The 27,390-nt window shown below is 61.8% G+C and overlaps 5 protein-coding genes across 9 annotated transcripts; 2 read left to right on the forward strand and 3 right to left on the reverse strand.

The window, feature by feature from the left end:
- Positions 1-671: 671 nt before the first annotated feature.
- SLC11A1 (solute carrier family 11 member 1) lies at positions 672-6,978 on the reverse strand. Of its 2 annotated transcripts, XM_066322975.1 has the most exons (15): positions 6,928-6,978; positions 6,205-6,338; positions 5,379-5,501; positions 4,985-5,104; positions 4,136-4,242; positions 3,975-4,045; positions 3,800-3,867; positions 3,512-3,667; positions 3,215-3,373; positions 2,945-3,034; positions 2,649-2,768; positions 2,073-2,222; positions 1,919-1,992; positions 1,351-1,504; positions 672-1,271 (listed from the first exon to the last, which is right to left on the reverse strand). In XM_066322975.1, exons 1-15 carry the CDS (start codon positions 6,944-6,946, stop codon positions 1,170-1,172), a joined length of 1,647 nt encoding a protein of 548 aa, XP_066179072.1. In that variant the 5' UTR covers positions 6,947-6,978; the 3' UTR covers positions 672-1,169. The 2 variants fall into 2 exon arrangements, with proteins under 2 accessions (XP_066179072.1, XP_066179071.1); XM_066322974.1 differs by lacking the exon at positions 6,928-6,978 and having other exon boundaries at positions 3,512-3,867; positions 6,205-6,462.
- Positions 6,979-7,929: 951 nt separating this feature from the next.
- CATIP (ciliogenesis associated TTC17 interacting protein) lies at positions 7,930-10,542 on the reverse strand. Its single transcript, XM_066322976.1, is given in 10 exon segments — positions 7,930-8,176; positions 8,394-8,482; positions 8,584-8,660; positions 8,751-8,875; positions 9,070-9,240; positions 9,385-9,471; positions 9,673-9,691; positions 9,693-9,813; positions 9,941-10,153; positions 10,417-10,542. Coding segments are annotated over 10 exon segments (1,209 nt in total). The 5' UTR covers positions 10,493-10,542; the 3' UTR covers positions 7,930-7,945.
- A 243-nt stretch (positions 10,543-10,785) lies between these two features.
- PNKD (PNKD metallo-beta-lactamase domain containing) lies at positions 10,786-22,909 on the reverse strand. 2 transcript variants are annotated; one of them, XM_066322978.1, is made up of 10 exons: positions 22,808-22,909; positions 22,172-22,385; positions 13,442-13,557; positions 13,127-13,239; positions 12,828-12,886; positions 12,594-12,686; positions 12,212-12,375; positions 12,007-12,093; positions 11,780-11,895; positions 10,786-11,594 (listed from the first exon to the last, which is right to left on the reverse strand). In XM_066322978.1, exons 1-10 carry the CDS (start codon positions 22,833-22,835, stop codon positions 11,421-11,423), a joined length of 1,164 nt encoding a protein of 387 aa, XP_066179075.1. In that variant the 5' UTR covers positions 22,836-22,909; the 3' UTR covers positions 10,786-11,420. The 2 variants fall into 2 exon arrangements, with proteins under 2 accessions (XP_066179075.1, XP_066179074.1); XM_066322977.1 differs by lacking the exons at positions 22,172-22,385; positions 22,808-22,909 and adding an exon at positions 14,518-14,654.
- On the forward strand, positions 14,964-21,413 carry TMBIM1 (transmembrane BAX inhibitor motif containing 1). The gene is made up of 12 exons (XM_066322983.1): positions 14,964-15,107; positions 18,557-18,801; positions 18,906-18,988; positions 19,059-19,123; positions 19,250-19,303; positions 19,410-19,460; positions 19,622-19,661; positions 19,793-19,830; positions 20,048-20,135; positions 20,239-20,334; positions 20,604-20,657; positions 20,755-21,413. Exons 2-12 carry the CDS (start codon positions 18,585-18,587, stop codon positions 20,896-20,898), a joined length of 930 nt encoding a protein of 309 aa, XP_066179080.1. The 5' UTR covers positions 14,964-15,107; positions 18,557-18,584; the 3' UTR covers positions 20,899-21,413.
- Positions 14,966-27,232, forward strand: AAMP (angio associated migratory cell protein). 3 transcript variants are annotated; one of them, XM_066322982.1, is made up of 11 exons: positions 14,966-15,107; positions 23,484-23,636; positions 24,034-24,153; positions 24,286-24,425; positions 24,510-24,654; positions 24,800-24,883; positions 25,153-25,268; positions 25,617-25,720; positions 26,198-26,288; positions 26,551-26,705; positions 26,969-27,232. In XM_066322982.1, exons 2-11 carry the CDS (start codon positions 23,501-23,503, stop codon positions 27,042-27,044), a joined length of 1,167 nt encoding a protein of 388 aa, XP_066179079.1. In that variant the 5' UTR covers positions 14,966-15,107; positions 23,484-23,500; the 3' UTR covers positions 27,045-27,232. The 3 variants fall into 3 exon arrangements, with proteins under 3 accessions (XP_066179079.1, XP_066179076.1, XP_066179078.1); XM_066322979.1 differs by lacking the exon at positions 14,966-15,107 and adding an exon at positions 22,863-23,190; XM_066322981.1 differs by lacking the exons at positions 14,966-15,107; positions 26,551-26,705 and adding an exon at positions 22,863-23,190.
- Positions 27,233-27,390: the final 158 nt, after the last annotated feature.

Here is a 27,390-nt window from a genome sequence, read left to right on the forward strand (position 1 = left end):
CCACCGCTCTGGCCCCTCCTTCAAGCAACCAGAGGCCGGGCCAACGCGGAGGCGGGGGGGAGGCACCGCCCCACCCCGTCCGCCATCGCCCTTTTAAGGAAGGGGACATTCTTCACATAAACAAGAGCGGCCCCCGGGAGCGGGGCGGGGGGGTCCCTTCCCGGAGTGGGGGGCACGGGCCGGGGGGTGTCCGGCCCCCCAAATTCTCTCTCGGCCGCCCGGCCGGCTTGGGCCGGGCAGTGGAGGTTTGGGGTGGAGGGGTCCTGGGGAGAGGGGGGAGCCTTGAAACAGCCAGGGAGCGTCTCGCAAGTGCGGACCGCGGCGGGGGCCGAAGCGCGGTGGGACCCCCCCACCCGCGGGTGCGAGACCGAGGAGGGGGCCACGGCCGCCCCCGGGGAGGGCCCGAGCGGCTTCGCATCCGCATCCGGCGGTACCGGCAGGCGGGAAACGGGGCATCCGGGGCGGAGAGGGCACGGAGGGGCCCCCCGCTGACCCCCCCCCCCACCCGGGGAAATGCAAAAAGCTGGCGCCGAGCCCCCGCGCCGCCACGGCCGCGCGTTGGCAACCCCGCCCCGCCCTCGCCCGGGGCAAAGGGGCCGTCCCCGGGGTACGGGTGGGCCGAGGGGGTCCCCGCCCCACACCGGGGCCACGCAGCAGCAGCGAGGCCGAGGCCAGCTTACAAACACGCCGTTTATCAGCCGTCCCCCTCCCCCTGAGTTTCGGAGCCCCCCGTGGGGATGGAGCCGATCCCAGGGCTGGCCCCGCCGGCGGCGGGTGGTTAGCGGGCCCCGGCGGTGATTAGCGGTCCCCGGCGGTAATTAGCGGTCCCGGGGGCCGGCGGTTCCTGGCAATAATGAGCAGGGGAAGTCTCCGACGCGGATCGTTCACTGAAGCGTCTGTGCCAAGGGATGGAAGAACCTCCCGCTGCTATCCCACTCCCCTCGCATCAAGCCTGGACCAGCACCCCGGAATTGGCGGGTGTTGGGGGTGGGCAGAAGGGCTGAGCTCTAAGATCTTGGGGGGAGGTCTGCCGGTCTGTAAACCCTTTCCTTGCTGAGTGCATCTCTGACTAAAAGATGCCCGGACTCGGAGTGGCAGCAAATCCGTGTCCGGTGTGAGGAGGCCGCGCTGGGCAGGGACGTGGGGATAATAAGCAGGGATGGGATCTGTCACCGTGTTCCTGTCGTGTCGAGAGCGAGACCAAAATTGAACCGGCTGTGGTGGCCCCGGGCCAGGAATCGGGCTCCATGTGCGATGCTGCATGTCCAGATCTGCGGGGGCAAAGACCACGGGTCGATGAGCACCCCCCTGGGACACCGCCCCGCCCCTATCCCGCGGTGCCGGCCCTACCAGGTAGCCGACGAAAGCCAAGTAGGCAGCCAGTAGGAGGCCCAAGGGAATGTGGTACTCGAGGCCATGCAGTGTTGGCAAAAAATCCACCACGAAGTAAACGTTGATGGCGCAGACCAGTCCCGTGATGAGGATCATCAGCACTTTCCCTGGGCTGCAAGCAGGGCAGTGGGCCACTGGGCACAGAGGGCTGGGGGAACTGAGTTTGTAGGTCCCAACTGGGACATCTCTGCACTCATCAGCTATATTTCACTCCGTGGTGGGGATCTAGGTGTGGACTTTTGCCACCTTCCAAATCCAGGGCTGGCAGTGCCAGGAGGATGCTGAAGGTCCAGGGGTGCCCAAGGAACCAAATGTGTCATTGGGAGGAAGATGATGAGGGTAGTGATGGTGTCTGTTCTGCTCTGCCTGCCCTGGGCAGGTGGGAATGAACATATCCCTCCAATGTCCATACACTAATTGCCCCATGGGCATGGGTTGTGGGGGCAGGATGGGACAAAGGGAAGGTGCCTGCAGCCAGAGCCCCCCACTCTGCCTCCTCTGTGCCTCCCCATGCCCTGGCACTCACAGGCTGTTGCTGAAGTCCTGCATGAGCGGGTGCAGGCTGGTGAAGGTGAGGACAGGCAGGACAGCAAAAGGCAGCTGAAAGGAGATGGGGTGAGGACATCATGGCTGCCAGGCTGGGGTGTTTGGGGGCAGGTGATGCCCTCCCACCCCCTTACCAGGATGCTCTGCAGGACGTTGAGCAGGTCATTCATGCCTGTGAGGTGGCTGACATCCTTGAAAGCGGCCACGAGGACAGTGGGTAGGATGGCAAAGGAGCGGGTGAAGAGCACCCGGGTGAAGCGGGACCAGCGGAGCTGCAGGAAACCCTGGAACGCAGCAGAACCTGCACCTCGCTGTGCCCGGGGCACCGGGTCCAGGCGACCCCCTAAACCCTGGCTGGGAGGAACTAGGGGGCATCTCCCCCTCCTTTGTGCTAGGGCACTGAGCGGGCTCTTGCAGGGCAGCCGGGCCCCGCTAGGTGTCAGCTCTGACTCATTAACAGAGGATCTGATTAATTAGGGAAACACTGCGTGGGGCACGCACAGGCACTGTCTCCATCCCACCTCCTGAGGAACAGGGAGATGGTGTAGCAAGCTGCCACCCACCAGCCCCCTGCAGGAATGGTGGGCAGTTTTCTCTTCCAAATACTCCTGGTTCTGCCCACAGAACCGCTCTACCCAGGGCCTACCTGTGATTTCCCTTGCTCTCAGCCCCTCCCTGTGGGGGCAAGGGCCAGCAGTCCTTTCTCTCACCTCCATGACGAACTGCCCTGCGTAAGTCCCAGTCATTGTGGAGCTCTGTCCTGCTGCCAGGATCCCGATGCCCCAGATGTACAATGCTGCTGCCCCGAAATAGCAGCCCAAGATGACGCCCTGTGTAGGGACACTCCAGTGGGCACCCTAAAGTGTCCCCTACCCCAGGCATTCCCATCAGCTCCCAGCTTTCTAGTGGGGTTATAACTGCCCCCAGCCCCAGGGTTTGATGGGGAGAGTGATATAGCCTGCAAATGGGAATGGATGCTCACTGGACACAGCTTGGTGACACTCACCCCCTGGTAGATATCCACAGAGACTGTCTTGTTGTTGGTGGGGAAGATGCTGGCATAGTGACTGATGCTGCTGTTGATGCACTTGTTGTGCTGTAAGGCATGGCAGGCACGAGTGTGGCAGTAACCCAGCAGCTCCCACAGACACAGGGGGATCCCCACACATCACGTCTCAGGGAATGAGAACATGCAGTCCCCAGGGGATGCTCGTCCTGCCCATGCCCACAGCTGGGTACAGCCATTATCTCCCTGTGGACATGAGGTGACACTCACCACGTCCTCATTTCGCTGGTGGTAGAAAGCCTCACCGAAGACAGTCATGACAAAGAGGTTGATGAGGAAGGAGACAAAGAGGGCCAGGCAGGACTCGATCAGGAAATACATATTGGCCTCCTGCACTGCCTCCTTCTTGGACCGGTCGATCACCCGTGTCTGGGCATGGCCAGTGACATGGGTGTCACGGGGTCACGTGAGCACCCCTGTCCCACGGCCAGGACCAGCTGGTCCCCACCAAGTGTACCCTGAGGCACCCTGGCAGAACAAGTGCCCATGGCACTGCTTTGATCTCACCTTGACCAAGGAGGAGTGGAGGAAGATGTTATGGGGCATAATGATGGCCCCAATGATGCCCATGGCCTGCAGTAGCTCCTTTCGTCCACAGCCTGGGCAGCTGGGCAGGAAAATGCCTTTCAGCACCTCCACCTGCCCTGGCCTCACCACCACGTACTGGGAAGCAGTGAGAAGGGGCACTGTGAGCTGCCATCCCCCTACCACAGGCTGGTAGCAGTGGGGACACCATGTGGCAGTGTCTCTTGCCAGCCTTGCAGGAAAAGGGTTGTCCCCAGCTCCCCCCTTCACCTCATAGCCAAAGGTTAGGGCCATGATCATGATGAGGAGGCCGAAGAAAGCCTCCAGTTTGCGGAGCCCTAGAGATGTTGAGAGAGAGGGGTGGAGCAGAGCAGGGGACATGGTGCCACATGGGCACCAGTGCTGCCTGGGTGACAGTACCCTCAGCCCTCATCCTGGCACTCACCGTACTTATCGAGGAAGAGGAAGAAGAGTGTGTCCATGATGGTGATAAGGACCCCACCCCAGAGGGGGATGCTGCAGGATGGCCAGGGGTGGGATTAGATACATGGCCCTCTGTGGAGCAGGGCCATGGGGGAGGCTGGGGGTCCCTGTGGGGAGGCTCACCGGCCAGCTGAGAGCAGGCTGAAAGCAATGGCTGTCCCAATCACCTCTTGCATGTCAGAGCCGACGATGGCAATCTCAATCATGAGCCAGAGCAGCACGCGGGGCACCTGAGGGGGACAGGGCACCATGTGGGGCCTGAGCCCACAGTGGCACATAACTCTGGGCAAACCGGCACAGCATCCTGTGTGCAAATCCCTGTCTCCAGGCTGTAACAGGCTACCCAGAGCAGCGTGGGGCCCCCAAAAGACCCCTCTCAGTTTCTTTCACAACATAATCTCAGGATGAAACTGGATGCTAAATCTGAGCCTGTTCCTTCCCTCCCCATCCCTGCCCCAGTGAGAGCTAAGGATAGGACCCATCTGTCTAGATATGGGGGGTTTGAGGGAGGCAGGGCAGAGGGATGTGCCCAACCCTCCTTTTGGGGACCTGTCATTCAGCCAGCATCTCCTTGTTCATTCCCCCCATCAGGATCTTGATATTTAGGCGGGATGTCTAACTCTCCCCCTCCTCTGTCATGTGATCCCTCCTCTAAGTTTCTGCCCCAACACGCACAGGCTTTCCCGCGTCTTGGCTTCGCGTTGCTGCCCCGACGCCTGGGTGCACTCCCGCGGGGGACGCTCTCATGTGTCCCCAGGTCTAACCAGGACACTGAAGTAGCTGCTTACCACCTCTTACCCTGGGCCCCTGTACTGCAGGGGTGTGGGCACTAGGTGGGGAGCGCCAGGGGGCTTTGGGGAGCCCCTGAGGGAGGCAGGTCTCTCATAGCATCATTCTGCTCCTCTCCAGCCGTGCAAATCCTTGCTAGGACTGTCACCAGCCCAAGCACAGGGTCTGCCCGTGGTTGCTCACCTTGGGGTAATAGAGGTAGCAAATCTCTCCCAGGTCCTTCCCAGTCACCACGCCTAGACGGATGGCCAGGCGCTGGCACAGCAGCCCCAGGACGGTGGCCCATAGCAGCACCCACAGCAGCTGGGGGGCAGGAGCAACAGTACTGGGGCAGGATCCGGCTGCCCGGGGATGCCCAGTTCAAACAGGGTCGCAGGGAAGAGAGGGGGTGCAGGTGCTCTCCCAGTCTAGTCAGAGAGGTGCCCCCCCGGCACCCCTGGGTGTCCTCTCCCTGTGCCGAGGGCCCCCCGTGCCCTTCCTGCTCCCGGGCTGGGGAAGCCAGCTGCCATGGGCAGCCGTTGGCGCTGGAGAGGTTACGAAACCCCCGCCTGCTTCCCGAGCCCGGAGCCAGGCTCACCTTGAATCCTGCCAGTGCCCCGCATTGCAGGTCTGACTCCACGTTGCCTGGGTCCAAGTAGGCGATGCTCATGAGGAAGCCGGGACCGGTGAAAGCCCAGAGTTTCCTAAAGCTGAACCCAGGCTGGGACAAGGCAGCAGGTCAGAGCCGGGATCTCCCGTTCAAAACCAGTGTCTCCTTACTGCACATGCAATTTCCTTTAGCCCAGTGCTACCCACATGGATGTGTTTAGCACATGGAGGTCATTTTCCTGACAGTTTTGGATCGGGAACGGCTGCTCCCAGCCTCTCCCTGTTAGCAGCAGTGCTGGAGAGGCAGTGAGCCCTGTCTCACCCATTGGACAGTGGTTTGCAGGGGGTCCCAGCACTGTCAGGCACTATTAATTGCATTCCATGGGATTCTGCTGGTGCCCTCTGTTTTTGCTGCTCCTCCTGACTAGGGAATACCATTCCCTTTCTCTGTTCCACTGCCCCGAGACCAGACAAGGATGGAGGGGGCCAGTGGGGTGCAAAGCTGCCTTGGGGAGCCCCACTGGACTCATCCATGGGTGGCCCAGGAGGTGTGTGAACAGTGGGGAGATCCTTGCAGCTGGGTAGCGCCTTGCCCCATTGTCTTAGTTTCTCCATCTGGAAAACTTTAAGCATGGAAACACTCAACCTAGCACTGTGACTGGCCTGAGCTGGATCTGGGGTGCTGGGAGCATGTCCCCAGGGCATGACCAAGACACATATTCCCCACTGCAGTGGCCCTTTGCCTCCCCACCTCCAGCTCCTTGCAGCGCTGTCCTACTCCCTCACCCTCCCTGAGAGAGCCTTGTGGTGCCTACCCCACTGCCCTTGGGGATGGTGATGAGCTCATCCAGGTAGGTCTGGTCCTGAGTGCCAGGGCGCTGCCGGGGCATGGGACTCCTGCCAGTGCTGTAACTCTGCTCTTGGCCCCTGTTCAGGGACCTGGTGAGGCCTGATGAGGGACAAAGAAGAAGAGGAGAGGTGGCAGCCTGCCAGGGGGACAAGGACACTGGTGGGATGGCTGCCCTGGTACCAGCTTCCTCCAGTCCCACCTAACCCTGCCTGATGAACCCCATAAGGCACAAGCACCAGTTTTCCAGAGGGGCCGTGAGGATGGCTATATGGGATCTATCAAAGGCTACACAAAGGGATCGGATGCCACCTCCAGCTCAGGTGTCCCAACAACTCCTGGTTTCAGCCCCAACTTCACCAGTCCAGGAGCCAAGTGCATTTCTGGGCAGTAGGGACAGGAGAGGACCCTTCTCCATCTCCTGCTGCTGGATGGGCATAGAGTGAGGACAAGAAGCTAGTACTGGTCCTAATCCCCCCTCTGCAGCCCCACCTACATCCTGGGAATTGGTTGAATCACATTCCCAGGCTTGAGGGAGCAGATGATGGGGCACGTGGGGAATCCTGGACAGGCTGTGGAGTATAGTGCCCACTGAAAGATGGAGCACAGCCAGGGATCCCAAGGTGGAGGGAAGGGGGTCAAGGGGATGAAAGGAGGCAGAAGGGGACCCAAGAAGTGTTGTGAGGCTCACCTGGTTCCAGTGATGCCATGGGTGGACCCGATGCAGCTGCAGTGCTGAGGCTCCCTGATTTCAGCACTGAGTGCAGTGCCTGCTGCCCAGCTTTTAAAGCCCACCCCCCCCCCCCCCCCCCCGCAGTTGTGTCATCCCGCCCCCCCTCAGGAGGAGAGGAGAAGGATAGGAGAAGGAAGTGCTCCTTCCCTACCCCTATGAACACACACAGTCTCGGTTCCCCCCCATCCCCCTCAGTGCCAAGAGGCCCCTTCCCTCCCCTTTGCCTCACACACATGCAAACATGAGACACCCTAACTGGGATGTGGGAGCATGTCTGCATGTCACTCTCCATCACATGCCAAAGGTTCTGCTTGGATGACTGGGAGGACAGGGGACAGCATCCCACAGAGCAAGAAGGGAGGGCTGGCCCCGCGGGAGTAGGGGAAAAGCCATAGAAGTGGGAGTGAGGAGGAAGCAGGCACGTGTTGCATAAGCAGATAAAAAAAATGCACCCTTAGCTGCTGCGGGAAGCACTCAGCCAGGCAGGCTCTGTGGCATAGGGTGCTCACATCACTCTTGGGTGCAGGGACTTTCATGCCAAAAATGGGGTGCCAGTGTTGCAGTGTCAAGCTGGGCCAACAAAAGTGGGGCACTCCATCCCCAGCACCCTCATGGTTGTGGAGGTGGAAGGGGGAGCAGCTCAGGTGCTCCCATGGGTAGGTACCTGGTTAGCACTGGCTGCCTTTCCGGGTACCCTTCTGCCAGCCAGGCTGTCCCCTACAGGGAGGTGGGCAAAGGGTGTCCCACTGGAACGTGTGGGGTTGTGGCAGGTGCAGGGATGTGAGCCTGGCCCTGCTCTACAGTATGCCCCAGGCAACTCCCCACCCCCTAAGCAAGGGCTAGAACAGCTGGGAGGGGGACAGGGTCCCACCCAGAAGGGATTGTGAGGCTTTAGCACACAGCTCAGCTCCACCTGCCCTCCCTGAGCCTCAGTTTCCCCAAAGCAAACAAGACTGGACAGGCAGTGCTGGCTGCTTTATTTGCTGTCAGCTGGAGGTTGGCCAGGTGGGGAGTTGAGGAGGGGGCTGGCAGCCCCAGTGGAGGAAAAGGGGGTCCCAAAGGGCCGCTGGTAGGCGAAAAATTCCGCAGCAAAGGAGATGGGGTCGTGTGGCTGCTGGAGGAGCAATGCCTGGAGGAAGTCAGAGAGCAGTGCCCGGACCTCAGGGTGCTGCTGGAGGTAGGCAGCATGGGATAGTTGCAGCTCATCCTGCAGTGGGGTGGACAGGATGGGTGAGGTGGGCATGAACACACATTTCACCCCTGGGCATTGTGCCTGGGAGAGGGGCACAGGAGCCTGGGTCCTTTCCCACACTTAAGAAGGCGTGAGGAAGGATGTTGGCCAGTCTGCCCCCTCAATGTGCCTCCTGGGCACATCAGGAGAGACTCTCCTGGAGACTGGCACAGCCCCATGTCCCCCATCTTACCTTCCTGTCCAGGAAACAGGAGTAGAGCTGTATATCTTCCTCCCAGTCCAGGGGCTCTTTGGGGAAGGGGAGCTGGGGCTTGAACCTACCTGGCAGCAGAAAGGCAGGGCAGGGTGTTCCCACTGGACTTCCAGACAGCGGGCAGGGGCTCCCTGTGCTGGGGAGGGCACAAACCTCCCCTGTTCAGTACCTGACTTGCTGAGGATGGACTCATCCTGTAGAAGCATCAGCACTGGGGAGCCAATCTGCGTCAGCTGAGCCAAATGCCTGAGAGGGGAAGAGCCCCTGAGCTCCCCATCCTGGGTCCCCACCAGACTGGCAGGGCTGGGGTGCCTCTGACCAGACCCCTGCCCTTACCCGTCAGGGAGGAAGCTGCTGTGCCAGACAGTGGAGGCGCCTGTGCTGGTGTGCACGGCTCGCTCGATCACAAACACCTCAGTCTCTGCTGAGCCTACGGCCTGCCGCTGGATGCCCAGGGCAGACTGGGGGTGGTACAGCCAGAGTCAGCCTTGTCTCAGAGGCACCCCTGCCCCCAGGTGCCATCCCCGTGTGTTCCCCTCATGCTGTCAACCACATTCTGCCTACTCCCACTTCCCACATCCCACCCTGGTATCCCCAACCTGACCCAGACCCACCCCCCCCCAGATCCCACAGGCCCTCCTGACTGGTGGCTCACATAGCTGGAGGTGCAGAGGTCGCCCTCGGTGTTGATGGCTGGGAAGACAAGGTCGGGGGGCATTGTCTGCCGGCGTGCCAGCAGCCGCAGCAACAGGAGGCTGGCACCCTCCAGCAGCAGCCCCCGCAGCTTGGCCCGGCTGTAGGAGAAGCCCAGGCTCTGTGGCTCTGCCTGCAGAGAGACCTGGCTACCTCACGGGACAGCCACAGCTCCAGCATCCCCAGGGACAGCAATGCCCAGAGCCTGGGGCACCCCTAGGGAGACAGGCCAGCAGTGCTGGCGCCTCCCAGGATGTGACCCTGCCCTCAACCTCACCTCTCCCTCCTGCAGGGTCTTCGTAACAGTCATCCCGTGCTCGTGGCTCACAATATGGGTCGTCTTCACTGTGGGGTGTGGTCCGAGCTGCGGGACGGGTGGAGGGTAGGGCCATGGCACCCCCTTCTCTGAGGTGGCACTCTCCAGCACCGCTGTCAGTCGCGGTACCATTCCACATGAATTGCGGGAAACTCCCCACCCCAGCTGCCACCCAGAGGAGGGTATGGGGACCAGGATGGTGGACCAGAGCTGGAGTCTAAGCATGACAAGGCACACCAGACTACCCACAGTAGCCTTGCAAGGGGCACCACTGCAGGGCACACCCCAGAGGAGCGGGTAGGATACAGGGAAGAGCCACCACCATATCAGTCACCTCCAAGCACTCTTGCTCCTCCTGCTCCAGGGTCTCCAGCTGCCAGGTCACATAGGCTGGGAGGGCAAAGCCATGCTCAACCAATCCCGTTGGCACTGTCCCCATTCCCAGCCCCGGGGGCTGGTGGACAGGGATGTTCCAGCCCCGGGGAGGAAGGAACACCCCAAAGCCACCCTGGCTCACCTTTGAGGGTGCTGGAGGCAGGCGCACCATCCTGCTTGCCTCGGAACCTGGTTTGCACCAGGATGCAGTTCTGCACCGGCTCACCTTCCCGCTGGTAGGGTGCCCACTGGGCTGCCATCCACCACTGGCCCTCTGCCTTGTCCCTTGGTGGGGCCCCCACGGCCACTACTGCCAGCGTCTCAGCAAACAGGCACCACTCCAGCTCTTTCAGCCCTGCACGGAAGGATAGTGACCCCGATAGAGGGACAGTGACCGCAAGGAGACGGTCACTCTGGTGACTCCCTCCCGGAGTGGCTGTCGCCCCTGCCCAGGGCCCCTCCCTGTCTCCATTCCCCCCCCAGCAGACTGGGCCGAGCCCCTCACCATGGATCCGCTCAATCCTCACTATCCATCCCCGTCCCGCCGGACCCGGTGCCCCCCGCCTTTCCCCGGGCACGGTGTGGCGGGACAAGGGGGAGGCTGGAGGGGGCACGCACCGATGAGGCTCAGGAACTCGGCGGCAGTGTCCGCCATGGCCGGGGGCTCCGGTGCGCTCTTGGGGGCGGGCTCCATGCCTCGGCTGGGGGCTCCTGCTGCCGGACCCTCAGGTGAGGGGGCGGCGTGGCTCCCCCGAACCGCGGCACCCGCCCCACGCGTGACCCTGGCGGGGGCAGTGACAGCCGGCCCCTGTCGCCCCCCGCCCTCCCCTCGGGCCCCCGCCCGGACGGACCGACCCCGGGCCCCCTCGACGCCTCCCCGTCTCCCAGGCAACGCCCGGGCCCCGCCCCTTAAAGGGGCCGCGCCCCGCCGCGGGGTTCAGCGCCGGGGGGTCCCCACAGACAAGGAGAGAAAGGGGCGAACGGGTGTAAAATCGAGCTAGTCTTTTATTTGGGGGCGTGAGGATGATTGTGGCTCCGATCCCCAGTGAAGCAGCACCCGCCCCCCCACCCCAGCAGTGTGACCCAATGGCCCCGTCCCAGTGTTTGTGTGTATGTACAGGGGGGCTCCGGCATCAAGGGTGGGGTGCTGGAGAGGAGCCCCTTGCCTGGAGGTAGTACTGCCGGCCCGCCTCCATCCCAGCCCCCTCAAAGGAAATGAACAACACTGGGGGCTTAAGGGGAGGGAGCTGGGTGGTGGTGGTGGAGGGGAAATTGGAGACTCCTAGAAAAATGGGGGGGGGGGGGGTGTGTGGAGGGATTGTAGTAAAAGCCCTTGGTGCCATTCCTATAGCCCCAGCAGTGAGGCAGGGGGCTACAGATCCCTCGAGAGGGGATTGAGGTGCTTCTACGTGACAGCTGGTGACCCCCAAGTTCGAGGGAGCAAAGGCAGGGATCACTTAGGGGGTGCTCACTTAAGGGAGTGTCCACTCTTCCTCCTCCCCCAACCCTGCACTCAAGAGGGAAATTCACAGCAAAACAAACCACACAGTCTTGGGTCCCCTGTGCCCAACCATCACCCGGCCCTCGTGGAAAGGGGGGATCCGGGGAGGGGGGGGCGGCATCTAGGTGGCTTGGTACAGATCCTTGCGCCTCCGCACCTCCTTGAGGACACGGGCACGAAAGGCGTCGGGGTCCTCCCCCCCGCCCTGCCACAGTCCCAGTGCCTCCTGCAGCTCTGGCTGGTGGGTCCGCAGGAAGGGGTTGTAGGTCTGCTCTTCTCCCAGCGTGGAGGGGCACTGTGGGGGCAGCTTTTCAGCTTCCCTGCTGGAGGCAGCACCCCTGGCAGGGAGCTGGGAATTGCCCCCAGCACCTCCTGCCCCTATGGCACTCGCCATGCAAGAGGGTGTTGGGGTGCAGCATCCCTGCCAAGGGAACCCCATGAGGGGTTGGGGTGCTGCACCCAGGGACCCCCATGCCTCACCGTGCTCTTCTTCTCCTGGCGTTGCTGCACTGCCCACTGCAGCTTCTGCTCCAGTGCAGAATTGTCCAGCTCCAGGAGGCTGGCAAAGGTCAGGCACTCCAGTGCATATTCGTGGCCTGTGGATCCCCATACACAGCCCTTGGCATCACCCCCACCCAGCTCTCCACCTTGGCAGTGGGGGGCTAGGGGGACACCAGCAGCTCTGCCCTGCTGTTGGGGCCACTCACCTGGCCAAAGCAGCGTGTCCTCGCCCAAGCCCATGGCCACGTCCAGGGAGGCAAGCATGGTCTCAGGGGAGCCCTCAAACGGCCTGCCTGGATGCCCACACAACTGCCTGTCATGGGGGGGGTCTGGGGCTACCCCTAAGCTCATCCCAGGGTGGGATTAACTCCCCAAAATGCCATCCCCCTGTCTGGGGTTGGGTGCACTCACCACAGCCGGCAAGGAAGAGGAGGTCCCCGGAGAAGAGGCAGGGAGGGCCGCCGAAGGGGCCCCCGTCCAGCACATACACCATGTGGCCCACAGTGTGGCCAGGTGTGGCGAGTGCCTCGAAGGTCAGGCTGCCCACGCTCACCTTCTCCCTGTCTGTAAGTGGGCTGTGCAGGGAACAGGGGGCACAGTCAGGGTGCTCCCCCCAACCCCAGCACCTCAAAATACACACTTCCCCTGGCAAACCTTCCCACACACTGGTGTCAGGAGCATGCCCGACGTGGTACTGGGGGGATGGACTGGTGGGTGAGTGCTGCAGACAGTGGTGGTTGGGAATGAAGCCGCCCCCAAATTTACAGGGGTACTAGAAGGGGGCAGGACTTACTTGGTGAGCTGTGGGATGGCATCGAGAACACTGCCATACACCTTGCAGGAGTTGTGCTTCTGGCAGAGAGCCTCGTTCCCTCCGCTGTGGTCCCTGCAAGACAGGGAGGTCACAGACCCTAAATGTACCCCTCCATACTCTCCCCACTAAATGGGACAGAGCTGGGGGTTACCTCAACTGGGGCAACCTTCACAGCAGCTACCAACCCTTCCAGAGCCAGCTCTTGCCCCTTACCAGTGTTTGTGTGTGCAGAATATGGCCTCCAGCATCACCCCCTCTTCTTCAATGGCAGCCTGGGAACGGGGAGGAAATGTGGACAGAGAGATTGGGGGGGGTGCAGAGAACCCAAGTATCACATTCCCCCTAAACCCTGTCTCCCCCAATTCCCCTCTCATACTCCAATTTTGCCTTGGGCACTAAGGGCTGCAGACTGGGGGCAGATTTGCTCCCTTCTAACCCCAAAATAAAGAGACATGCTACTCCCTCACCTGGAGACAGCCAGCATCAGGTCAGAGTGGTTGTGGGGGTCTCACCTGTACAGCCAGCGGGTCAGAGGGGTCAATGACGGCTGCTTGGCTGGAGCCAGTGTCAATGACCAGGTAGCTGTAGTTGTTGGAAAGCACGGGAATGGGCAGGATTTTCACCCCTGGGGGAGAACAGACACAATCAGGGCATGACGCCCCAGCTGGAAAAGGGGAGTCCAGGCCAAACTCCCCACATCTTACATCAAATTCTTAGTTAAACATGCTTTGGGCAATTTGGTGATGGGGAACTCCTCCCCAGCTCAGAGTGCTGGTGCTGGGGGACACTGCAGGGCCGTGGTGTGGGAGGGGCTCACCAGGACTCACCAGGGAAGCAGTAGGGCTGGGGCACGGAGTGGCCGTGCGGATACCGCTCCCGGGCCTTCTTCACCTGCCGCTGGTAGAAGAGGTAGCCCAGGCGTGTGCGGGCGTACAGGCTGTACCTAGGGAGGACAGGCACCCCTAGGCATTAAACCCCAGTTCCCCTAAGGACCCCACTTGGGAAGGGGGCTTACTGCCGAGGCTGCTACTCCCACAGGGAACGTATACAGGGCCACTTTCTCATTCAGAGGGGGGCTGGAGGTGGTGTGTACCCCATATGCCAGATGTGTAGTGAGGGCAGAACTGGTTCCCCAAGCAGGCACCCTCCAGCTGCTTCGAGTAGCAAGGATTGGGGGGGGCATTGCTGCAGGGTGCTCACCAGGAGGAGCTGGAGCTGGCTGTTCCTCCCCGTTCACCGGGGGGCACATGCCCAAGCTTGCCATAGTATAGGGCATCAGGGAAGACAATGGGCCGAAGAAAAGGGAGGCAAGAAATGCTCCCGTGCATGTGGGGGTGGAAAAGACCTTCCCGTTTGCACAGCAGCGATTTGGAACGGGACGGGGAATGGTGCAATGACGGACACGTAAAGTCCCGGGTTGCAAAGTCCATTCCCGGCCGAGGGCACCCCTGGATGGCACACCGGGAGCGATCCCTGCAGTAGCCGAGAGTCCCCTGCGTCTCTGGCGGCGGCAGCCCGATACCGGGGAGCAGGGGCTCCTGCCAGCACCAGGTAGCCTGACCACGGCCGGGGCACCGGGGCAGACACCCAGAGAGGGCGCCCAGCACGGGATGGTGACCGGCACGCGCGGAGGGAGCCGGTGGCCGATGCCCAGCCCCGGCGGCTGGGCTGACACCGCCCGCCCCCACTCCCCCGGCCGGAGCGGGCTGAGCCCCAGCCCGGTCTCTCCGTGCCGGCGCGGCCGCAGGTTTCTCCCCGGGCGGCTCCGCACAAGCAGGGGAGGCTGGTGGGCCCTCCCACCCGGCGGCAGCACAAAGGCGGGCGGCGGCGGCTGCCTCCCCGGGGGGGGTCCCGCAGCGGCGAACGCTCGCTCTTTCATTCGCTCGCTCGCTCGCTCACTCACCCCAGGCGGAACAGCAGCGGGGCGGCGAAGGCCATGAGCGCGGCGGCGGCGCGGCGGAGGAGGCGCAGGCAGGCGGCCGCGAGCCCGCGCGCCCCGGCCGCTGCCGCCGCCGCCGCCCCGCCGGGCCCCGCGGCCATGCCGCCAACCGGCGTCACGCGCCCGCCGCGCCGCGCCCCCTGCCGGCCCCGCCGCCGCGGCACCGGGAGCGGAGAGGGGGGGGACACGCTCGGCACAGCGCTCGCGTCACCGGCCCAAAGGAGGGGATTCCCCCCCCGCCGCTGCGAGGGGTGTCCCCCCCCCGCTGACGTCACCGCGTGAGAAAGGGGGTCCCTGAGTGACGTCAGAGCCGGCGGGAAGGAAGTCCCGGGGGGCCGGGCGAGGGCCGGAGGGGTCCGTCCCGGGGAGCAACAGGCGGGAGAGCGCACCCCGCTGCGACCGGTCACCGGCCGTCCCGGGTGCAGGGCGCGGAGCTGCCGCGGGGGGGCGCGGTGGGCGGTGGCTGCCCCCGCCCCGTCCGCCCGCCCCGTCCGACCCGTCCCGGCTCGTCCCGTCTGGTCGCGGCCGCAGCCCGGCGGAGCAGCACGCAGCAGGTAGGGTAGCCCACCCCGCTCCGCGCCTCTCGCCGTTCCCGAGTCCCGCCTGAGGCTCCTGGCGGGTCCCCCTCGTTCTCTCGACTCCCCTCTGCCCGCTTCGTCCCCCCACCCCCCCTGACCCTGCGCCCTCCGGTGCCGCGGCCGGCGAGGGGCTGTCCCAGCGATCTCCCGAGCGTCCTGGAGGCCGACGGGGACTTGGCGAGGGTGGGCGGCCGGTCGCTAAACAGCGGGGACGCGCTGCGAGCCCCCAGTGTCCCCTCACTGGAGTGGGTTGGGGCACATCGAGTTGGGGTCCGGCGGCGGGAGGAGGGGAACGGAGCGCGGTCCCGAGCAGGGGCTCGGCGGGCGGGACTCTGACGCGCCGGGTCCCTCTGTGGCGCTGGTGCTGTTTTCCGGACCCCACGGGATGGCGTGGCGGGAAATCGGGGCGTGGTGCGGGGTGGTCCGTGGGGAGGCAGCGACGCTAGTGCTGTGGAGAGTGTCCTCACGGACCCCGTGCGATGTCTCGGGAGGGGTGGACACGGGTTTGTGCCCGGCAAGGTGTGGGGGTGACACCATGGGGGTGCGTGGGGACCAGCACTGGATAGTGTGGGGGTGCCGGGACTGGGGCACAGGAGGACACCTCTGTCCCGTGTCTGTGCCCCCGGGAGAGAGCTTGTAGACGGGCAGGGATGTGGGAGTGGTGATGCTGAGCCCCAGCAAACTTGTGTCGTGTGTGAGCGGAGTGGGGCAGCGGGGACATCTGGCCTGGGTGGGCCGTACTGACCCGCTCGTGTGAGCTGAACAGGGCTGGCCTGGGCTGGGCCGGGACAAGTTGTGCTGTGCTGTGTTGTGTGTTGGGTTGCGCTGTACTGAGCCGTGCTGCGCTGCAGGAGGCAGCTGTGCCCTGTTGTACTGTACCAGGCTGTGCCATGCCATGCCAGGCTGTGCCACTCTGTGCTGTGCCGTACTAGACTGTGTTCTACCAGCCCGTGCTGCACTGGTGGGAACTTCCACCACTTCAGGAGTGACGTGTTTTCTCAGGCAGCCTGAGTGTGGTGAGCTCTGTCCCCCGCCCCAAACCACGATCCCCTCTTAAGGTGCTTATATTGTCCCTAGGAACCTGTGGAGCTGGTGGCAAGGGCCTGAACCTGGCAGGAGTGCCAGGGCAGATGGTGGAGATACAACCCTGGGCTACCCGTGGGATCGTGAACGGGATGATGGTTGCCAGTGCCCTGTGGTGCCTGCAACATATGCCTTATCTGTGCTGAGTCACGGTGCCAGCGCACAGTAGCACCCTGTCCCCAGGGACCGTGTCATGCTGAGGCCACTGAGCTGGCCCCGGGTTGCCATCTGCCATCTAACTGGTGACCTTGGTTTCGGGACCGTGCAGTGCTATGGACCTAGGAGGATTCAGCTGCCTGCTTCCCTGGGTGTGGCAGCTGCTGGGACCCGTCAGGCTGGTTCCTTCCGTGTGCCTAAGGCTACCCCAATGGGGTGGGAACAGGAGGGGCTGGAGGAGTCGCAAGGTGCTGGTCATGGGCACAGAGTAGGACCCCACTGATGCTGGCCAGATACATCTCACATTCTCCGGACATCTGGGTTCCCTCCTGGGACTCTGGTCCACCTGTAACTTGAGTGTCAGATACAGAGACTTTCTAGGGTCAAGGTCCTGTATTGGGCCCTTCCCTGGCCCCATAGATGAGGTGGTACCAGGGGGTACCATGTGCTTTCTGGGAAAGCACAGTGTGGAGAAAGTGAATTTCTTTTCCATGTGGTTATTGCCACGCTGGTTATTTATTTTTGGCACTGTCATCATCGTGATGATGAAGGGCAGGGCAACTGTGGCAGCTCTGCTGTGGCTGGCACAGTCGGATGGCAGGAGGGATGGACAGACAGGGAACTGCTTCCCCCAGCCCAGCATGGCTGGCATGGGTGTGCCCTCGGCATCTCTGCCTGTCCAGCCTGGCTCCGGGAGGCACTGGCGTCACACAGGAGGAAGTGCCCAATCCCCTCCCAGCCTGGTTGTCATTAGATTCAGATCCTGGTTCCTTCCCTGGGATGGTCCCAAGATCACATCACCGCTGTGGGCAGGAGGACTGTGGGGGGTCCTGGCACGTTCCTGGGGTCTGGGATGCCAGTGCTGAGGGGGTAGGAGGTGGGTAAAGGCCTGGCACTCTCTACTCACAGCTCTGTTGTTTTCCTGGCCTTGGAGATCCTGCTTTCCTTCTTCTCCTCCTGCTGGGACCAAGCCCAGCTGGCCCTGAGCCCGGGCTGCCTGCTTACAGCTGCTGGGGGCTCTGTGAGGGGGCCTGGTGTGGCCGAGGAGGGGAGCTCAGCCCCAAGGGGGGGCCCAACTTTGCTCGGCAAGGAAGAGTCCATCTCCTGTAGAGCTGATGTGTCACTTCCCCTTAAACTCCCTGAGGAGACTCAGGAGTTCTGGAGCCCCTGTGTGACACATGCTGCTGTTGGGTGGGGGACACCTCTGACAAAGCGGGGCGGGTGGCAGTGAGATCTGTGTGACTGTAATGAGGATCGGACCCTATGTTTCCATTCCAGGGAGTTGGCAGAGCCGTTTGTCCTCAGTGTAGTGATACCTTGGGAAGGCTGACCCAAAACAGAGACTGGACAGAGCTAGACAATAAAGCAGGTATTTATTGAAAGGCCTTTAGAGTATACCTCGGACAGGACAAGAGCCTGACCAGGGCTACACCCAAGGCGGACTTAGAATGGTCACAAAATGGCTGACCAGTCATGAAGTCTTACAGTTTTATAAGTTTTGGTTCATTTGCATATTGGGGTTTAATTGTCCAATTACAGCTTCTGGTTGTGAGGTTTCATCCTCCTTGTTTCTCTCTTCCACTGCTGTTTATGCTTTTGGGCCTGAAAGTTGTACTCGTTGTCCTTGGTCTTCAGCAGGAAAAGGGTTTGTTTTGTCTACCTACTCTGTGAAGAGAGCTTACTAACACTTAATATGAGGCTCAGAACTACACCCCTAGGCAGCACAGAATCTGGAAATCTTGAAAGCTGAAACTTAAGGCATCACCAGGAGCCACAGACCAGCCAGAGGTGCTGCTCCTTCCTTCCTAGCAATGTCAGGGTGAGCTTCAAAGACTGGAGAGGTCAGATCCCTTCTGAAAAGGTCACGTCCTCGACGCAGCTTGAGTCAACGCGTGGCTGTGCCCTGCCCGTGGCTGCCCACTGACGCAGGTGCTGGGGACTCAGGACACAGGAATGCGGGTGGCCCCAGCCAAGGGACAGTAGGGACATCCCTCGTTGGTTATTGACCTGCTGGCATTGAGGCCAACTTGTGCTTACTAATGAGAAGCTACTATTAAAGTGGGAGGGGGAGGTTCTGTGGCTGCACGGTCTCCTCTGTCCCTGCATCTGTGGCTTCAGTCACCAAGAACAGGTCCTGTTCAGGGAGGGGACCTGTGCTGAAGCCCCGTGTCTTCTGTCCCCTCCAGGTGCCTGTGGGAGACGCAGGGAACTGGCATGTCGCAGCCCAGCGCACCCCCAGCCTACGATGACAGGAACCCCCTCTATCCCCCGCCCCCTGGGGGGTACCCCCAGCCCCCTCACTATGCCGGGGGGTACCCCCAGCCAGGGGGATACCCTGCGGGGCCGGGGTACGCACAGCCAGGGGGGTATCCAGCATCAGGAGGGTACCCTCATCCGGGCATGGCCATGCCCACCATGCCTATGCGGTTTGGTAAGTGGGGCACCTTGGTTTGTTTGGGGGAGGGCACTGGAAACTGGGGTGCTGTGAGGGGCTGCATGGCTGACCCTAGTGCTGAGGGGTGTCCACCACCACAGGTGACAACGGCCTTGGGGATGGCTCTCAGTTCCAATCAGTTGACTGGGACGATCGGAAAATCCGGCACACCTTCATCCGCAAGGTGAGTCCCAAGGGGCCAGGGACACCTGTCAGGGTGGGGGGCCAAGTGCCGATCCCTCTGTCTCTTGCAGGTCTATGCCATCATCTCCCTGCAGCTTCTGGTGACGGTGGGAATTATTTCTGTGTTCTCCTTTGTGTGAGTAGAGGGTTCCTCCTTAGCTTTGTCCTGAAAAAGAGGGGAGCTTGATTTCCTTGGGGGGTGTTCAGAGGGGACAGTAGTTGCCAACTCCTCTCCCTCACACTTGTTCTTCCTGTCCCACAGCCACCCTGTCTCCTCCTTCGTCCGGAAGAATCCTGCCATCTATTACGCCTCATAGTGAGTAGGGGCATGTGTCCCCTCAGCTCGTGCCCCCGCATCCACAGCCTCCCAGCCCACGGGTTGATCCTGGTGTGGGGCTGACACCTGCTGTCTCTCCTTGCAGTGCTGTGTTCCTGGTGACCTACCTGGTGCTGGCCTGCTGCCAGGGTCCCCGGTGAGTCTCTAGGACCCCCAGGGTGGGGTGTGTGGGTATGGGGGGTGTCTCCAGAGCATCAAGATAGGTTCCTGTCTGGGGCTGCCCCTGGGTGAGTGGGGACCAGGGGGACACAACATGGTCGCTGTCACTAGCTTACCTCTCTCCTGTTTCATCCTCAGGAGACGCTTCCCCTGGAATATTATCCTGCTGAGCATCTTTGTAAGTGGGCTGGGACTGGCAAGGGGTCCTGGTGGTGCCCCCATGGCACCCCAGCTCCCTAGGTGGGCTGGGAGGGATAGGAGGACGTGGGCAGGTGGACAGCCCATTGAGCTCACCCTTCTCTCCCACAGACGCTGGCCATGGGGCTGATGACAGGCACGATTGCCAGGTACGCCCTGGAGATCCTGCAGTTATACGATCTGGGGTCCCTCCTGTCCTCCACAATGCAGCCAGCTCAACTGAGAGGCTGCCAGGAGTCAGGGGATGCTCCAGTCCCTTGGGCTCAGGGACTGTGAAGTTCCTGTCCAGGATCGGGGCTGTGGAGGAGGGTCTCCAACACCCCTCTGGCAGGAGGATACTTAAGTGTGAGGTGACTTTCTTTGTAGCATGTACAACACGAAAGCTGTCCTGATTGCCATGCTCATCACCGCCATTGTGGCCATCGCTGTGACCATCTTCTGCTTCCAGACCAAGGCAAGGAGAGGGATGAGCCCTGCCCTCTGTGGGCCAGGTGAGGGGAGCTGGTCAGTGGGGACACCCTGGGCTCTCCTGTGACATATGTGTGTGTCCCCATCAGGTTGATTTTACATCGTGTCCAGGGCTGTTCTGCGTGCTGGGCATCGTGGTCATGGTGACCGGGATCATCACTGCCATCGTCCTCTCCTTCAAATATGTGAGTGGGGGGGACAGAGGGGCTGTGGGGTGCCATGGGTGTTCCTGGTTGGGTGTCCCCAGGGCTGGTGCAGGCAGGATGTTTGGGTGGTCCCTTTGCTGGGAAGCAGGGTGTGGTACCAGCCATGGAAGGCGGCTTGCCTGCAGGGGGAGGGTGAATTGACATCAGCAGCAGCTCCTCAAGAGCCGGGTGTGGGCAGGACCTGCCCTGCCTTGCCTGCTGCCTGCCAGCACCCCGGCTCACCCTGCTCGTGTTCCCTTCTTGTGCAGGTCCCCTGGCTCCACATGCTGTATGCAGCCATTGGGGCCATCGCATTCACACTGGTGAGTTCACGGCTGGAGCAGGCAGAGGGTGTCCGGCAGGGACTGGGGAGGGAGGAATTCCCCCTTGGTCTTTGCCTGACGCTCTCTGTCCCTACAGTTCCTTGCCTATGACACCCAACTTGTGCTGGGGAACAGGAAGAACACACTGAGCCCAGAGGAGTATATCTATGGTGCCCTCACCATCTACACTGACATCATCTACATCTTCACCTTCATCCTGCAGATAGTGGGCCGGGATTAGCCCTGGGAACCCTCCATCCATCTCTAGCTGCCCCTCACCCTTCCTCTGGTCTCTGTACAGGATACTCCGCTTACTGTGACTCTTAATGCTTTGGCATTCCTACCTGTAGGCTGCTAAGGAAAGGGCTTCCCTTGATCATCCCCCAACAAGCCTCTGAGAGCAGTGGGGGGGACTGGCTGCCAGTGTTTAGGCAGTTTAGTCTGGCTTTGGCATGGCTTACCAAGGCTGTGCCAATGGCATTGGGCTGGCAGTGGAATGTTACAGCCGTGCCTGGGCACAGGGAGCTGGCAGCGGCTGCTGGGATCATGTTGGGATATTTTGGCAGAGAACAGTTGGTGTCATTCACTCTGTGCCTTAAATGTGGCTCTGGTCATGCCCCCTCCCTGAGCTGTGGCTGTGCCCGGTGTGGGAATGGGGCAGCTGGGACCTCTGTGACAGAGCTCACACTGCAGAGGCCCTGCAGCCACGGATGTGGGCAAAGTTGCACTTGCTAAATAAAACACTTCAGTTTTCCAGATGGTCTCAGTCTTACTGGTATGGCAACTCCCTCAAAAAAACTGTGGGCAGCCTCAGTGGGGGCTGCGGCACAAACTGCTTTGGGATGAGAAAACCAAGGTCAAAGTGCTCCAGGCCTGGTCTCCCTCCCCTGCCTGTAGACCCTGCTGTTGTGGGCGGAAGCCCAGCTGCAGAACAGCTGGGACTCCCACTGCTGAGGTAGGCAGAGCCTGGGGCTGAGCATTGAGGGAGCAACCACAGTGGCACTGAGCTGTTTCACTTTATTTGTCCCTATTCAGCTCCACAACCACTTCATGGTCTGCACAGAAAGGGCAGATGCCACTGCCATGTGTTCCATGGGGCCGGTGTCCTCTTGGCCAGTCCCTCCAGGTGCTGCAGTGACAGCCTGGGGAGGGGGGCAGCTTGGCTATGCCCCCCTGACCACCCTGCTGTATCGTTCCGAATCATACTCGCCCTGGTTGGCTTCCATCATTGTTCGGCGGACTTTGAGCTGCTCAAGGCGATTTTTGTCCACTTGCCATTTGGCCAGGAGGAAGAGGATGATGCCAGAAGGCAATCCAATGGCCCTGCAGGACAGCCAGCAGTCAAGAAGGTGGAGAGAGTGGGTGGGGAAACGAGGGTGCTGTGCCACGCTGGGACTGCACGGACAGTGTCCTGCCCAGCACTACAAACTCCCAAGGCCCGTGTTCCACCCTGGGGACCACAGAGCAGTGCAGCCTCCCAGTGCTGACCTTCTCCCACCACCTGAGCCACTCACCAGGCCACCCCCACCGGCTTCATCGGGTTCTTGCCCTTCTTGCGGGTGGGGATGTACTCTACCCCCTCGGGGAGCCCCCCGCTGCCAGGCTCCTGGCTGGCCCGTTGTCCCGCCGGCCGGTGGCAGCTCTGCCCAAAGAGCCGTGTCCCCCGGGGGTCCGGCGGCCCCCAGGCCTTGGCAGGGGACGCTGAAAGTCTTGCTGCTGCCAGCAGTCCTGCGGGGAGAGAAGCATTAGGGAGAGGCAGACATAGAGTGTGGGAGGCCCAGCCCGGGCTGCCTGAAGCTCCTGTCCCTGCCCATTTCCCTTACCCCCTGCCCGTTTCCCTTACCCCCGCCCTTTTCCCTGCCCGTTTCCCTGCCCTTACCCTGCCCTTCTCCCTGTCCATCCCCATTCCCCTGCCATAGCCCCTGCCCTTCCGCCAGAGGGCGCTCGAAGGCGTGGCCTGAGCCGGGGGCGTGACCAAGCCAACTGGGGCGTGGCCCTAAGCCCTCTCCTCGGCGGGGCGGGGCGGTGGGGTGCGTCTAGGGGCGCGCGTGCCGAAGGCCGCGGAGTCATGCCGTGAGGGTGGTGGTGGAACGGTCCCGTCCCCCCGCCCCGGGGTTGCCCCCTGCTCCTGCCCACCCGCCCGCCGTTACCCCGCAATCCTCCTCGCGCCGCCGCCATGGTGCCGTTGTGCGGCGGCACCGCTGCATGCCGGGAGCTGCAGTCTCGCCGCACGGGGGCTGTCGGCGCAAGGCGCCGCCTGGCCTGGGCGCAAGAAACTACATCTCCCAGAGTGCTCCGCGCAGGCCGGGGCCGACCCTCCCTGCTGGCGGAAAGGGCGGTATCCGCGCGCGGCCTCGGGTCGTGGTTGGCTGGGGCGGGCGGGGATTGACCGGGGCGGGGTGCGCGGCGGAAGCGGCGGCAGCGGCGGCGGCGGGGTGGGTCGGCATGGAACCCGGGGAGGGCCCGGGGGCGCTGGACCTGCACGGCGACGAGGAGATCATCGAGGTGGTGGAGCTGGGCCCGCCCGGGCCGGGTGAGACGGGGCGCCCTGCGCCACGCGCCGGGCAGGGCCTGCGGGGGCTCTGGCCTCCAGCCAGGGCACCGGGAGCGCTGCGGCCCCACCCCAGTGCCAGGCCCGGCCGGTGCATCCCCCGGCCCGCGGCCTCTCCCTGCGTGTCGTCCCGTTCCTCTGCGGTTTTCCTTGCTCTGGGTCTCGTGGCTGCGGCGGCATCGCGCATCCCCCCGCTGCCCCGTCCCTCAGGGACCCCCGCTGTCCCGCCGAGCCGGGCAGGCCGCGAGCCGCGCCCTGACCTTCGCCCTCTGCAGATGACCTGGCCGAGGAGATGGAGGACGTGGACTTTGAGGACGAGGGAGCAGAAGAGCCCGATGCCGAGGCTTGGGAGTCGGAGGATGACGAGGGGGTGGAGGACGGCATGGAGGCACAGGACGACAGTGAGGTCACGTTCTCGCTCCACTCGGGTGAGTGCTGGGGACGAGCAGAAGCAGCTCGGACCCCGCTCGGGACCTCGTCTCATCTTGGCTTTTCCCAGAGTCCAGGGGTGCAGAAGGTCTTGCTAGGCTGTTTTCTCCCAGGCTTCTTAGGACAGCTAGCAGGACTCAGAGCTGCCCTGGGCTTGTTTCTGCCTTATGCTCTGGCAGAAGAGCCCTTTGGGCCTCCCATCATGGCAGCTGGCTCTAAGCTCAGCAGAAAGCCTGTGCTGCTCTTCTCCCATGTGAAGAATTGATTCTCACTAGGCTGGTTCAGCTTGCTGACATCCCACCCAGACCCAGTGCTGCATGGGGTTTGGATCCCCTGGGAATATCCGGTGAGGTGGGATTGGCACCATAGCCATAACCTCTCTACTCTTTTGTGAAGCTTCTGTCTTCTGTGTGAGCCTTGACCCCAAGACCAACACGCTGGCAGTGACAGGCGGAGAGGATGACAAGGCCTTTGTGTGGCGTGTGAGTGATGGGGAGCTCCTGTTTGAGTGCTCAGGTGAGGTGCAGTGAACAGCTGTGTCACTTCACAGCTGTGTCTATCTGGACACTTTTTTTCCCAGCTGATGCTGTGCTCCTGACCATCTTCCATAGCTTGACCTCAGCAGTCTCTGTCCCCTGATGTTTTTAGGACACAAGGACTCAGTCACCTGTGCTGGCTTCAGTCACGACTCTGTGTTCGTGGCCACAGGTGACATGTCTGGGCTCATCAAAGTGTGGCGGGTGGATGCCAAGGAGGAAGTGTGGTCCTTCGAGGTGGGGGACTTGGAGGTGAGTGGTGCTGTGGGGAGCTCCCCAGCCAGCAAGTTGGGTGGCAGCCCTTCTGTGACACTGCCTGTACCTCTCACTGCCCAGTGGATGGAGTGGCACCCTCAAGCCCATGTACTTCTGGCTGGTACAGCTGATGGCAACACCTGGATGTGGAAGATCCCTAGTGGGGACTGCAAAACATTTCAGGGTCCAGCATGCCCGGCCACATGTGGCAGGATCCTGCCTGATGGTGAGGCATGGGGCCTCTCTGGAGTGGGAACAGTCACCAGCTCTGTGTGGGCCATTTGTCCTCCTGCTTCTCCCAGTCTGAGCTGAATGGGAGGTAGGAGGATGAGGGGGGCCCTGTCTCTCTCTGCCATCTCTGTCTCACCCAGGGAAGCGAGCAGTGGTGGGGTATGAGGACGGGACCATGCGCATCTGGGACCTAAAGCACGGAACGTCACTGCATGTCCTGAAAGGTAAGGAAGAGGTTTATCAGCTGGGCTACCCCCTAGTTGGTAAACTGCCCCTTCTGATGGGCTCTGACCTCTGCCTGGGTGGCGAGGAGGCATCCTCTGAGGGCAGGAGGAAACCTGTCACTGGGTTTCTCTGTCTGCACTGGTGGCTGTTGCTTGCGGGGGTGCTGGCAGAGCCAGGGAGGGTGGAGGCTGCAGGATGGTGTGTTTCAAGGCTCACTGGTCTCTGTGGGGAGGAAACATAAAGCTCATACCTGCTGCTCACCTCCCAGGCCAGGATGGCCATCAGGACCCCTTGACGTGTGTGGCCAGCAACCAGGATGGCAGTTTGATCATGACGGGCTCTGTGGACTGTCACGCCAAGCTGGTCAACTCCGCCACGGGCAAGGTGCGTCTGTGTGGGCAGGGCAGAGCCAGAAGTGCTGAGGACCCCCCCAAGCCTCGTGTCCTGGGCCAGGGGCAGAGCCAGGAGCGCTGGGGACCCCCCAAATCCAGGGCCAGTGTGCGGCCATTGGCAGCCGGCAGGCGGCGCCCTCGCGCTGCGGGTGGAGTGCGGGCTGGGTGGTCCCGCCCGGCTCCTGGGAAGAAGTTTCCGCTTGTTTGCTCCCAGGAGCTGAGCATTTGGGTCCGCCTCTTGTTCTAATGAGGGTGCAGACTCGGTATCGAATACAAACGGGACCTCTGTGCACCTGGGTCTCCTTCCCTCAGGGTATATAGTCACCCTCCCTCTACCCAGGTGGTGTGCGTGTTCAAGATGGAGAGCGTAACTCCCAAGGCGCCCATCAGTGAGGGCGAGGAAGCAGAGTCCAACTCAGTGGAGTCGCTGGGCTTCTGTAATGTGTGAGTGTTGGGCAGCCCCTCTTCAGTGCTAGATCTTACAGGGCTTGTCATACACATCCATTTGCATCCCTTACATTCAATCTGCTGCATTTCTCATCTCCATCCTTCCGACTGGGTGTGGCCATCCTGGATCACTTGGCTGTGAGGCCAAGGGACATCAGCTGCTCAGTCCTTCCTGCAACTGTTGGGATTCTGGGCTAGCCTGATGTACCACTGCTTGGCTGGAACACTCTCCAGATGTGTGTTCTCCTGCCAGGACATTGTCATCTTCTTCACAAACCATGGGCTGATTGCTGACTTGCTGTGCTGTTGGGTTTCCCAAGTGAGGTGTTTGATGGCTCCAGCCATGAGGTTATCCCTCATCTTCTCAATGCAGTGCAGCCTTAACATAGGGTTTGCCTTTTACCTGGAGCCTTTATGTATGTTTCCATCCCTGCTTCCTCATGTCCCATGTAATGCCTATTCTCCTGTCTGTAGGATGCCACTGGCTGCTGTGGGCTACCTTGACGGCACACTGGCTATTTATGACCTCTCCACACAGAGCCTGAGGCATAAGTGCCAACACGAGGTACTGCCCTCTCTAGGCCTGGGAGATGGGCTTTGGGCCTTTTAGAGATCTCTCTTGGAGCCCAGGGGGCCAGTTCCCAATCTGTACTTCCCCCTGAGCCTTGGGCTTCCCCGAGGGGCAGCCACAGTGTCTGCACAGTGGATGTGCTTGGCCCTGGGGTCTGGGGCTCCTGTGGTGATGGCAGACACCATGAGGGGGTGGGGGTACTTGGGCGGAGCTAATACTTGCTGGAGGTCCCCACTGTGGTCTCCCCCTGCCCCAGTCAGGGATTGTGCAGCTGCTGTGGGAGGAGAGCTCGGCCGTGGTGTACACCTGCAGCCTGGATGGGGCTGTGCGGCTCTGGGACGCCCGCTCGGGGAAGATGATCAGCGAGTACCGAGGGCACTCTGCTGAAATCCTCGACTTCGCCGTCAACAAGTGAGCAGGCAACCCCTAGACCCCTTCCCTGCTGGGTGGAGGGAGCAGTGGTGGCAGGGGCCTCCAGCCCAGGAGCTCGAATCACAAGCTGTCTCTTCTTTGAGTGCCCTTGAGGTCTGGTCCCAAGGTGGGGGAGAAATGCAGGTCCGTGCTAAGACTTGAATGTTGTAAGGGGGAGTGCAGCACCCCAGAGCTGGGCTGGGGGTGATGGTCAGGGATCCTGGGAGCCCCCAGCCCCACCTCTGAGCCCTGTCTCCCTGCAGGGATGCCTCCATTGTGGTGACCACCTCTGGCGACCACCAAGCCAAAGTGTTCTGCGTCCAGCGCCCTGATCGCTAGAACTGTGCCAGGGGATGGCGTCCCGGCACTGCCTGCGCCTTGTGTAGAGAGGGACGTGGTTTCACCACCCTGCTCCAGTGCGTGCTTTGTAATTTTTCCAGCCTGCCCTGCTTTGCCCTCCCCATCTAGGGGCCAAGCCAGGGGTTTTGTATGAAGATGTCTTTAATTATATAAATTATTTCAGTTAACTGGATGCCATCTACTCTGCTTGTTGGGGGGAAGAGGATCTGGGGAGCTGTGCTCCCTCCTCAGGGATCTCCCTGGCATCCAACCATGGCCTGAGGATCAGTGGCAGAGACTCCCATCCTAGCTCTCCCTGCTATGGGGAATGAAAGGGTCAGGATAG

This window comes from Sylvia atricapilla, chromosome 7 (genome assembly GCF_009819655.1).
Source record: "Sylvia atricapilla isolate bSylAtr1 chromosome 7, bSylAtr1.pri, whole genome shotgun sequence".
Lineage (NCBI taxonomy): Eukaryota > Metazoa > Chordata > Aves > Passeriformes > Sylviidae > Sylvia > Sylvia atricapilla.